At 40.5% G+C, this 13,272-nt stretch overlaps 1 protein-coding gene across 3 annotated transcripts in view; it reads left to right on the forward strand.

The window, feature by feature from the left end:
- Positions 1–13,272, forward strand: part of tmem63ba (transmembrane protein 63Ba) — a 30,431-nt gene that overhangs the window by 738 nt on the left and 16,421 nt on the right. For all 3 annotated transcript variants that reach the window (XM_057341415.1, XM_057341416.1, XM_057341417.1), the window contains exons 2-3: positions 8,010–8,210; positions 10,062–10,141. In XM_057341415.1, the coding sequence (XP_057197398.1) occupies positions 8,040–8,210; positions 10,062–10,141 (251 nt within the window). In that variant the 5' untranslated portion in view covers positions 8,010–8,039. The remainder of the gene's footprint in view (positions 1–8,009; positions 8,211–10,061; positions 10,142–13,272) is intronic.

Below are 13,272 nucleotides of genomic sequence, written 5' to 3' on the forward strand. Positions count from 1 at the left end.
TTTAACAAATCTCCTGATTAGTGTCAATCTGATAATCCTCAATAGCGTCATGACAGATTGTGAGTGACATATTCTGACCCATCTAACCAGAACAGTACTAATGCCTTACAGGCCAGGAACCATTTAGTCGTCTAAACAACGTGGTATTATTGCTAGTAATGTAACTTTTATGTTCAATTTGAGCTTTAATGTTGTTTGGAAATCTGAAATGTTTGGTAAGTAATATGATAAAAATCCCTGTTTTGTACCTGTGTTTCACCTGTGCCGTGAGTTTAGTGTGTTGTTTTTGTATATCAGTTACTGTATGAAGCATTAAACCTGTCACCCACTTACAATCTACAATCTTGCATGTTGTGTATTCTGTTTCCAGATCATTCCCTTATCTAATGACTAAGCGTGCTTTTGGAGCAGCCTTGAGTTGCTCAATGTGTTCTGCCGCAGCTCTCGTAGCCTCATTTTGGCCCCCGGCACACATTATTACTACATGGAAAATCAATATATTGAGTGCGTTGGCATCTTGAAATGGCTTCTAGAAACTGGAGGCACAATTTTGGCATAATTCAAGAGCGTAGAGTGGACGCCTCGTATGTCCAGGTTTATTCATTCTCTTTGACTCACTCAGAATAAAGTTTACTCTTAAGGATAGGCAGAATTTTATCAAATGGCAAACCAGTCACATCTAAAATAAATATATCAGCTTTGTGCATGAAAACAGGGTGCTGTTCCATCATCCGTTTCATTATTGAAAAACCATATTGTGTCCTTTCAGTATGCAAGATTTACATGTAGTGTTCTCCGTGCTTTCATTCTCTTCTGTCCTGCTCAACCTATATGTGTTTTGCAATGACCGATGCTGATACCGATATCTCGTGAACAGGGCAAGGTGTTGTACATGACATAATATAACAGTCCTGAATATGTTGCTACATCCTTCACATAATGCACACAGTCACTTATAGTCATCAGCTGTCATTTGTCATGTGCAAAAGTTTATTTGTCATTTACACAGATTATACAGGTTTCACTGGCCTTTGACATGCTGGTATTAGATTGCAGAAGCGTGAGCCAGTGCAGACACTTACATACAGACACATAATGTAAGGCATGCATATACAGCCGTGGCCAAAAGTTTTGATAATGACACAAATATTAATTTTCACTAAGTCTACTGCTTCAGTGATTTTTTATGTTTTTGTCAGATGTTACTATGGTATACTGAAGTATAATTACAAGCATTTCATAGTGTCAAAGGCTTTTATTGACAATTACATTAAGTTTACGTAAAGACTCAATATTTGCAGTGTTGTTGACCTTGTTCTTTTTCAAGACCTCTGCAATTCGCCCGGGCATGCTGTCAATCAACTTCTGGGCCACATCCTCACTGATGGCAGCCCATTCTTGTATAATCAAACTTTTGGCCACGGCTGTATTTTATACATGTATGTATGTATGTAAATAGGTAGTTCTGTTGGCCATGAAGAAGAGGTTATGTGCATTGCCATCTAGATGGAGATGCTGATATTCAGTAGCAGACAGTGACAGTACAGTAAGAGTAAAGAATGAATCATATTATAGTAGTTAATGGTAGTTAATTCTCCATTGAAGGTTTCTGATCATGTTTATGAAGCAGGTGCTAACACTTTGACCTTGGAAATGGTGTTCTAATATATTTCGAGCTCTGCTATAACATGATGAAATTGTGCCAGTATTACTTCCCTCTTGTCATGTGGCTAATGATTGACAGTTTCGTTTATCCTTGAGGCCAACAACCCTTGTATGGAGCTGATAATCAGTGCTGCGCATTCTTATCTAGAGCTTTTGTTTTGCCCGGCCTTCCTGTGAAAGCCAAACTTGATGAGATGGATGGATTACAACGTAATATTAAGTTGATTTATTTGTAAGCGTCACAAAAGAATATTTATCCATTCACCTGATATAGCTCGCCTCATTAAAGGGATAGTTTACCCTTTATCATGTGCTCACCCTTATGTCAGTCCTCACCTGCTGTATAACTTTCTTTCTTCAGAATACAAACGATATTTTGAAGAACATTTGTAACCACATTGTTTGCCCACTTTGTATTAGGGGTGACCCCAAATAGTCGAAGATTCGATGCTTGGATAGGAGGAGCCTGATTCGACTCAGTCGAATCTTCAGAGAGGTGTTATGCAATGGGGATCATGCCATTTTGGTTATATGGGCAGTGGCGTAGCAGACGGGCACGCACTGTGCCGCCAAACATATTATTTATGACGTAAAGAAATGGGACATGTTTAGTGTTGGATACCGAAACCCCCGGCGCATATGAGCGCGAGGTCTGGCTATGACCCAGCGCAAGATCGCATCTCTCCGCATCTTCTGTGCAGTGAGCCCGGTAAAGAGAAGCTGCACGCACCCGCAGATGACTCGCAAATGAATGTGTACACCCATTCCAAACATTTGTCACTTACTGAATGTTTGGGCATGTCAATATGAATTAACACTTTGTCTGTAAATACACGTAGTTCGTTACTTAGACTGAACTTTGCGCCGCATAATACAAAAAAATAATAAAGTAATATAACCAAACTCACCGCATATAGCAAGCACGGCGATGGCGCAGACTCTCAGAACTTGTCATTCTCTGCACTGAAAGCAAGCGTGCATGTCAGGAGGACGGAGAAAGAGTGCGCAGGAAAAAAGGTGAAAGGGACGTTTAGTTTTGAATGACTTGAGGGTGAATAAATGTTGACCGAATTTCCCTTTACTAAAGTGTGACAGGGCTAATGTTGACCGCCACGCCACTGATGCCAGTGGCCAGAATTTAGTTGATGATGCTTTTCAATTCAAGTTTTAGATTTACATTGTAAATCCCGTTCTACATCCTGTGATGCATGGCCACATCTATTAAAATTTCAATTTATAAACTGAATAAGAACCCATGTTTCATTTTGCTAAACCCCAATATTAACAGGTTTCTGCAGGTGACCTGTTGGCTTAAAACATTGAACTTTTAAATGATCAGAGACACGTTATGTAAGAGTTTTTGTAGAGGTATGCTGGGTAGTGAATCTTGTCCAGATGGTGTCAGAAAGCCTGACTTTGCATTTAAAGATTTCGGCTCTGGATAACCATCGCATTTTCTACAATTGTGTCATCTGCTCTGAAGTTTTCATATTAACAGACTGGAATATCATTTCTCCTCATTTCAACTGATGTGCGCATTAGCTCTGTCGATAATATGAAAGCGTGAGATCGTGAGGTGTATCAATAATTCAATACAACAAACACATCAGGGGTTTCGTGTTTTCAAACTTGTTGACGTCTGAAACGCTCAGCTAGAAACTGAACAAGTGTCGGCATGTTACGGGAAGACAAAAGCTTTGCTATTTAGAATCGGTCGTCTCATTGATCTGTTGATCACATTTTCACAAGTCTCACAAGCGGGTGAAAGAGCAACAGAATATTGCGGATCTGATCACCTTGTCAGGGTTTATTTTGCGGTAAGCACCATTATCCTGATTATTACCTGACCGCTTACTCCATAAACAAGTGTATATAAAAAATTGATCATGTAAATTTTATTGGACAAAAACGAGACTGCAGTGTATCGTTTGTGTACTTTATATTACGTAGATGCTATAAACCTTTAAGTCCTGCTCTGAAACCAGCGAATGCCTGGAAATGACTACATCTAGGCCCAGTGTTGCCACCAAAGGTTTTCTTAACTTTCAGGGGTTTCCTGAATCTGACTGCTGGTCTTGTGTTGTCATGGCAACAGGCCCGTTGAACATGAAGAAGGCTCTTTCAGTGTTTGAGCATCTTTTCATTAGAGCTCGTACATCACAAGCCCTGTAAGGTTTGAAATCATGCGCTGTTGTTTTCATCTCTCTGGATCAGTGTTGAGTTTAGAAGGACTGCGGCGGGGGGCTGGGGGGCAGTGTCTGAACCATCTGCCACAAACCCTCTTTATTCTGATCACTCGAGATAAAAGTGGCCTGCTCAGTTTTTTAGATTAATCTGGAGTGTTATATCAGAGTGTTAACACATGAAGAAGTCCAGAAATTCAGTTCTTGACTTCATTTATTAAACTATTTAGAAAGGGCGAAAATATCATTTGAATTAACATTCGTTGTGTCCATATGTATGGCACCAGAATTCATTTGTTCACAAACGCAGCATGTGACTCACTTTCCCCTATCACCCTTATATGCCGTGTTTATTTTCCATCAAAAAAAAGTCTGAGGTCTGCTGTCACAGTTAACATAACCTTGAATCAGACATTACTCCACACTGGACAGACGTGTGTGCGTGCGTGCGCGCGTGTGTGTGTTGCTTTAGCAGATTCCTTGCGTGTTTGTGCCGTATATTAAATGCAGATGCACATGACCAGTTGTTGCCCAAAGGCATTGTGGATCGTTACCAGACCTTTTCAAGTGAATTATTCCACTTTGGTTTCACAGTTTAAACTAGTTGTTCCAAACCTGTAGACATTTCTTTGTTTGGTTGAACCCAGAAAAAGATATTGGGACGAATGCTTGTAACCAAACAGTTCCTGGACCCCATTGACTACCATAGTAGGGAAAATGGTAGTCAAAAGTGCCCCAGAACTGTTTGCTGTCCTACATTCTTCAAAATATCTTCTTTTGTGTTTAACAGAACCAAAAGAAAATTATAATGTAATTTTTCCTACTATGGGAGTCCGTTTGGTTACAAGGGCTGGGCGATATATATCGGTTCACACCGATTATACATGTCTAAATCGATTCCGTGAACTACGGTTCTTTGATCAGTAGGAAGTACAGCTCGATCTAAAATCAAACCTCATCATTATAAATATTCTTTATTATCATAAAAAATACCTGAAAAGGTTTGAGGAACAGCGATAGAATATGACCACAGGCATTTCCTGGAACTGTAGCTTTGTCCCAAATGATATACTATGCACTTAAACTATGCACTATGCACTCAACCATGTAGTGTATGGATTTTAGAAGGGTAGTATCGTCCCAAATGGAATACTAAACGGTTTATACTAACCGGAAGTATATCTGTTTCCCAGACGAGCGCAAATGACGTCAATCACACGGCACACTACGTGTGAATAAAAATCTATTTGTGCATTGTTCATTTAATGTAGTTTTCGTCTGTTTTGCCCAGCATGACTTTAGTCATCGTCAGATTGAAGCGTTATCACTCTGCAGGAGAGTTTTGCTCGAGCAGCATCTGATAGCCCCGCCTCCCTTCCGCTACGTAAGGGAGACTGCGACCGTTGAGTGGGTGAAGTGTCCACAGTTCTACACTTCATATTTTCGGTTTAAAAAGTGCATCCTCCGGGTACTTAAAATGCACTTCTTTTTTGAGAATTTTCAATAGCTGCGTCTCGTTTCGTAAGGCTGCGTCCTTGTGTCCTCCGGAGGTATCATCTTCTAAGGATGCGGTATACGGAGGATCCTCAATTTAGAATTAAACGAGACGTCCTTCTTAGGAAATACTGGCAGAAAAGGAAACGGAATACCACGTTGCTATGACAATACGTTGCACTCGCACACCACCTGTCAAATCAATTAAAAGGATTTCTGCATGATTTTAAGAGGTAATAAGTTGGTTACTTTCTACCCTAAACAATGCCAAAAGAGTTAAACAAATGTACCATTTTTGCCTTACTGTTTTAAAACGTTTAAAAATCACTAAACACTTTAAACCTATGCTCTACATATGCCTGCTATGATTTAAAAAAACGTGACACAAAAATTGCAAACGTTAACATTTAAACACCACATATTCGATTGTGCAGCTGCTGCCATTTATTCAAATAACAGACGTTGGCTGACGCAAAGAATTGTGGGTTATCTCTAGCAACTAAGGATACACCTCATGTGTCCTCCGAATTCTCGTGAAAGTAGGTCGCATTAGAAGGGTGCCTACGGAGTGTCCTACCTGCTTTTATGAAACGAGGCAGCCTCGATGACGTAGCATGCTTCAAATGAGACCTCCGGAGGGCGCAGCCTTCCAAAACGAGGCGCAGCTAATGTGAACGCACTACTCACACTATTTATATTACAAAATGGCGTACATTAGTGCTTAAGTGCGTGATTTGGGACGCACCTTAGCTGTGTCCGAAACCGCCCCCATACCCTCATTCAGTATTCCCTACAATCTGTAGAAATATAGTCCACTTTAAGGAGCGGGTGAAAATGAGTGAGTAAATTCGGACACTCTGCACTGGAAGCAGCATCTTCTGCCGAGACGCGGGAATTCATACAGCGCGAGCCTCACAATAGATGGCTAGCAACTAGCCGTGAGTGTACATCGGTTGTACACTCGTTATTATGATGCATCATGGGATTGAATGAGTGCACTCAATAATGTCCACTATGAATTCGGACACCACTAAAAATGGCTATTTTGGACACAGCCCTTTTGTGTGTAAATTGTTCTTCTTCTGTGTCCCATATTTGGAGTTTCTGGGCGAGAGTGCCCTCTGGCTTTTGGATGTTATTTAACCGTAATTCATTGAGGAAACTGAGCATAACACTGGGTTCACACCAAATACGAATTAAACGTTTTGCGCGAGTAAATTACATACAAAGTCAATGCAAAGACGCGTACAGACGCGAACTCGCGGCAGGCAGTGCGAATGACGCGAACGTGCGTTAATCTCGTCTTCCGCGAAGGTTGAAAATATTTGTAAGATCGCGTCTCTCTGTATAAATGTATTTGTTCTGATAACAAAAGATATTTGGACGAATGGGGCTGGGACGATATGTCAATATCGATATATGATACGATATTTTCTTTTTTTTATTACACCTTTATTTAACCAGGTAAGTCAATTGAGAACCAGTTCTCATTTACAATGACGACCTGACAATATATATATATATATGCAATTCTTATGCTGGGTTCACACCAATCGCGAACAATCGAGTTCCATGCTCTTTATTACTCGCTTTATAACTCTATTATAAAGAGCGTGGAATGCGATTGTTCGCGTTTGGGCACGATATATATCATCTTTTGTTATCAGAACAAATACATTTATACAGATTTGTAACAACTCGAAGGTGAGTAAATGATATATTAAATAATATATTATTATTATTATTTTTATCATCTGTTCTGTCCTGGTGCTGTCTTTCTGTTGCACTGTTGAGCTTCTGTCACTATAACAAATTCCTCGTATGTGGAAACATACTTGGCCAATAAAGCTCATTCTATTCTATTCTATGATGACAGAATTGTTATTTTTGGGTGAACTCAAGACAATGCAGTCTGTCAGTTTTATATGTGTGGAAGAACGTGGCACAGTTGACACATTTTGCTGTAGAGAGGCCAAACTCGCTGACCTCTGTTTGTTCATTGTCAAGCCGTCCCGTGGCGGATCTCTCTGTAGGAGGACTGTAGATGTGACCGATGGGCCAGAGCACAGCGTGCGGTGTTGAAAAGAAAACGTCTTGCAAGACTACAAATCTTTTAAAGGAGCAGTTCTCCCAAAAATGACACGTCTGTCGTCATTCGGTGTTTCGTGGATGAAAAGAAGTCACACAGGTTTGGAATGACATAATGGTGAGGAATTGATAAGCTGTGAGGTGTTAATATAGATGAGTGTTTCACGGCTTTCTAAATGGTTTTCATGCTGTTATGTAAAGTCACACCTTACACACTATTGTCCCAGCGGAGTGCTGTGTGTGGGTGTACAGAAGCAAGACAGATTTATGTTATTCACCGTCGGTTTGTTCCCCTCACGCATTCTCTCGTATGTTACCACCAGAACCGGTTTAGCCTGTAATGCTTTCCAAAACCGTTCTCTTTAATTTCACAAGAAAGCAGTCAGTGTGCACGTGTTGATTCAGTATGTAAATATGCCGTCGAATCCCTTCAGACCAATCACAAAAGCAAAGTGACATTCGGCAGACGCTTCTATCCAAAGCCACTTACAGTGCATTTAAATTGGATGTTTTACAGGCATTGAAGTTTGAAATCTACACGTATGTAAGATTTGCTCTGATTGTCTTGTGTTCGAACAGGTGCTGTGTAAGGATGCAGGAGTTCTGAGGATGGTTTTCGCAGTGCTCACGATGGCTGCGACGGGAGGAGCGGTGACCTCCCAGCCCAATAATGGCTCCAAGGACTTTTGCTACACGGGCCGGATCACCAGTACTGTACTCAAGGGTCTGCCCTTCGGAGGAGTGCCCACTGTACTCGCTCTCGACTTTATGTGCTTCCTGGTGAGCTACACAAGATTTTCACTTGTGTATTTGTCACATGTCATTTAGCTCACTGTTAGCCGGGAGTCCTGTAGAATAGATAAAGCATAGATGGCCAACATTGTTCTAAAGGCGTGTACACACCGGGATGATAATCGCACGCGGGTATCGCCTCGTGACTAAACAAAGGGCGCCAATGTGAGTGTGCACACCGACGCGCAAAACGGCAGACGTATCAGTTTTTCATTTAGTGCCATCTATGTCAGGGAGTGAATTTGCATGTTCACTCAGCTCATCGGCAGTGAAAATAGTTTAGGGCTGCCACAACTAATCGATAATAATCGATAATGAAATTCGTTGTCAACGAATTTCATTATCGATTAGTTGGTCTGTGACGTCACTTGCGAGCTGCGCAGTTACAAATCAAGCGCGTCTTCTTCCCTTTTAAAATTACCGTTTTAGATGCGTCTCTCCGTGCAGCATGAGCTGCGCAGTTTTAAATGTCAGACGTGGTTCTCCGTGGATGCGTCTCTTCGTGCAGTGCGAGATGCGCAGTTTTAAAGTCACACGTGTCTCTCAGTGCAGCGCGAGGTACGCAGTTTTAAAGTCACACGTGTCTCTCCGTGCAGCGCGAGGTACGCAGTTTGAAAGTCACACGTGTCTCTCCGTGCAGCGCGAGGTACGCAGTTTTAAAGTCACACGTGTCTCTCCGTGCAGCGCGAGGTACGCAGTTTGAAAGTCACACGTGTCTCTCCGTGCAGCGCGAGGTACGCAGTTTGAAAGTCACACGTGTCTCTCCGTGCAGCGCGAGGTACGCAGTTTGAAAGTCACACGTGTCTCTCCGTGCAGCGCGAGGTACGCAGTTTTAAAGTCAGACGTGTCTCTCCATGGATGCGTCTCTCCGTGGATGCGTCTCTCCGTGCGGCACAAGTTGCGCAGTTTTAAAATCAGATGTGTCTCTCGGTGCATGCGTCTCTCCGTGCAGTGCGAGGTGCACAGTTTTAAAGTCCGACGTGTTCTGCATGCATCTCTTCAGCTGCGCATTTTAAAGTTTAAAAGGGAGAGGTGTTTAAATGACAAAATTAAAGATTATATTAGTAAAACCCAATTTGTGGCGTTTGCACTTTGCAAAGTACATAATAGGCTAAATACCCTGATTTGGTGGTTTATTTAGTTCAGAGGTGGGTAACGAAGTACATTTACTTGAGTACTGTACTTAAGTACACTTTTTGGGTATTTGTACAGAAGTATTACTTTTTACTGTACTTCACTACATTTGAATGACAAATATCTCACTTTTCATGGCACAAAAAAAATTATTTCCTTGGCCCACCCTCCCCTCGCTCCCACGTTTGGGAGAGACTATTGTCAGTTGCTTCTAATATGACACACCTGAATCAACTCACCAGGTGTGTTAATTATGGAGACATTCACAACATTTTGGGAGAAGGCTAATGAGTTCAGTTGTGTATACTTTTCCCATATCTGATTTACTTATTATAAGCAAAAGATGTAATTACATTTTATCCGATTAATCGATTAATCGAAAAAATAATCGTCCAACTAATCGATTATCAAAATAATCGTTAGTTGCAGCCCTAAAATAGTTTGGGCATGAATGTCGAAAAACGCTGGTGCCGGTGTGTACAAGCCTTAACATTCTCACTATATAATGTAGTGTTAGTGTTTATTGAAATTCTTAATATTAATAAAAGTTGAATTTAGGTTTCATTTAGGTAAATGTGTAATAATAGTCGCTATTATAGTCCATATTATGGGTTTGTATTTATCTATAAGACAAATATACAATAATGAGCAATAAAGAGTTTTAATCTATATTTGTATGACGTTTACATTTTCTGTGCCCATCAGGTGCTGCTATGTGTGTTCTCATTGTTGAGAAAGGTGGCATGGGATTACGGCCGTCTTGCATTGGTTTCTGATGCTGACAGGTAAACATTAAAATTCCATTCAATAACAAAAATAATATGGATTTATAAAAGACCCTCTTTACGTTTATAATACACATTCCAGGGCTCCAGACAAAAAACTCAGTTAAGGAGCCATTGGCTCCTATAGGGGAAAAAACAGGCGGAAAATTGTTTTTTTAAGAGCCACATAACATTAACTTAAATTGTTAAATCACATACTTTCGTGTAGGCCTTTTTCTGGCAAATTACGGTGGCGAAAGCTCCTACACAGAGGAGACGGTATCCTATTGAAACAAAACGAAAAATGTTGCGTTCGTCATCGGAACTTTCGACCAGTGTTGGGTGTAACTAGTTACTAAGTAATTAGTTACTATAATTTAATTACTTCTCCCTTAAAAAAGTAAGGGATTACTCTTATTTTTTCTGTAATTTGATTAGGTACTTTGGATGTAATTGAACTAAATACTGTGTAATGTATACAATACTGAAATTGTCATCAAAATTCAAAGTCTAACTTTAAAATGCACGCATTAATGTATCTTTCTCACATTTGTAATACTTAAGTCAGTTAATAACAGTACTTTATGTAGTTATATATTATTTATTTTAATGAATTATGAGTCGTTTCATGTCAATCCTTGAATCACTTAACTAATCAAGGTTGATGTAGGACAGGGGTCTTCAACCGGGGGTCCGCGGCCCATAGGAGGTCTGCGGTGGAACTGCAAGGGGTCCGCTAATTACTGTTTACTCATGTTGTGGAAAAATTTCAGTCTTGTAGTTCAAAAAATCTCTCAGACTAAGAAGGTCCGGATGTTGAGGAGTTAACTTTATTTGCTCGAGCCAAACAAAGTGAGATGTTCAAAGTCATCTAAAAACCAAGTGTTTTCAGTCTACAGTTATAGTAAAACTTCTGAAAGGTGGTCCTTTCTAAAACCAATCAGGTATTTTCCCGTTATCTCTTATTTTTATTAACCAATTGTTAATTGTCTGCCACCAATAAGTCCCAGGTAACAAGGTACGTATCTAATGGTGGTACGCAGGTTATTACATCATTTTTAAAATAATTTGCATACAATGGTTACTACACGAGACCACCAAACAAGCCATGGTCTCCATACGAGACGGCGTGGCGTCCGTGCGTAATCATGGTTACTTGTAAACAGTGGAAAATCCCCAGGTTTTAGAGAGAACACAACAGGCTTCAAACTTTAGGCCTCTAAAAACATCACTGGATTTTACCTTGTTACATTGTGCTCAAATGTGCTTTAAACATGCATAAAGTGACATTAAGTGCATTTATATGAACAATCATTGGTTACAGGTACAGATTGTGTCATTAAATCATAAATTCTTCTTCAAATAATCAAATTATCATCATAAACCTACTTGTATGTAATTATTCTTATTGACTATGATTTCAGATCAACCCATCTATGTACTAATGTTCCTATGAATACTTCTCAATACTTTTTAGGTATTTTATCAAGTGCATTTATAACTGTGGTGAAAAACAGTGCTCAATACATGTAAAAACATATCTATTTGTGCCCATGGTGCCCAGAAATTACACAATACTCACAGGCAACTTTTTGTTAAAAATGTAAAGCATGGATACAGAAATATTACAACCAATGTTCTCTTTAAGCTGCGCGGACTCATTGAAGCTCCCGCGCATTGCAATTTTAACCTGCGTGCGTGCAGAGAAAAACAGGCAGCGGCAGCGGAAGCAAGCAATGGAACGTTACATCTGCATCATAAAATCGCTAGGGTTAGAATCAGTGCATTCTCTGTCTCCCTTCCGATAAAAGTACGCATGAAAGGAGTTGCATGCAAATAAAGTGCATTCTCGTGTGTTTCTGAACTTCTGTTCAAATTTGTTAAAGCTGTAAAGCGCTAATTTGACAGGCAAATAACACCACACCGCTTCTGCATTGTAAACTCTGACAGAACTGTCGTATGTGTTTAAAATCAATGAAACGCGCACCGTGTAGTACTGATGGTGCACGTCAACGTGACGGGTCCCTGCTCCATGCATATCTCATCTAAGGGGTCCTTGCCCCAAAAAACGTTGAAGACCCCTGATGTAGGATATAGAAAGTAATTAGTAATAAGTAATGAAATACTTTTTGGAGAGAGTAATTTGTACAGTAATCTAATTACACTATTGAATATGTAATTAGTAACTAGTAATGAATTACTTTTCAGAGTAACTTACCCAACACTGACACGCCTTTGTCATTTGCCGGAAAAACAAGCCTCAGGTTCACGCGCAGCGCAGCAGAGGGATAACGTAAGTTAGACATTAACGCTAATAGCGCTCTCAATATGGATATTTCTCTTAAATAAATGCATCGATTCGCTTCAGAAGACCTTTGTTAAGACCACAGAGCCGTGTCGAGCCGTTCTTTGATCGATGGATGCTTCAAAAAATTCACTCCCATTCTACCGCTTGGAAGAACAATGATACGTATTATAACTCCGAATGCATTATTCTTCAAGAAGAAAGTCATATTCAGTCAGGATGCCTTGAGGGTGAGGAAAACATGGGGACATTTTGTTTTGCCTCTGAAATATCCCTTTAATGCAACTCTTCAGCGCCTCACAGTGCTGATAACGAAACAGCGCCTCTGTTGTGGCATAATGCCGCAACTGCAGCTCCAAATGTAAGTCTATTGAGTGCACGCAGTAAAATTAATATTTTGGGTCGCAAGTGCGACCGTTTCGGGCACAGTCTGGAGCCCTGCTTTCATTGTGTTATTGTGAATAATTTACTGGAATGCGTATGTAAAACTTCTGAAATGACGTTCTTGTTCTACTGACACACCTACTTTTTTGTCTAATCAGCCATAATCTGTCAAAATCACTGTGGCCCATTGGCAACAGCTCAGTATTTCACAAACGTCACCTCGTGTAGTGACACAGCAGTGCGTTACACCTCAATCCATAAGTGTCCTTTCACACATATCGTAGCCTCAGCTGGCTGCAGTAACACAGCACGCTCGCTCCAGTCATGCACTCGACGCCTGCTGCTCTCGACCCCAAACAAACCCTGGACTCTCACGCATCGAGTAACATTCTCCAAGACTAAATATATGCAGCTGGCCACTCGATTCATGGGTCCTGGTGTGGATCTCTCTCTATAGGAATGT

This window comes from Triplophysa rosa, linkage group LG9, assembly GCF_024868665.1.
Source record: "Triplophysa rosa linkage group LG9, Trosa_1v2, whole genome shotgun sequence".
NCBI classification, from domain to species: Eukaryota; Metazoa; Chordata; class Actinopteri; order Cypriniformes; family Nemacheilidae; genus Triplophysa; species Triplophysa rosa.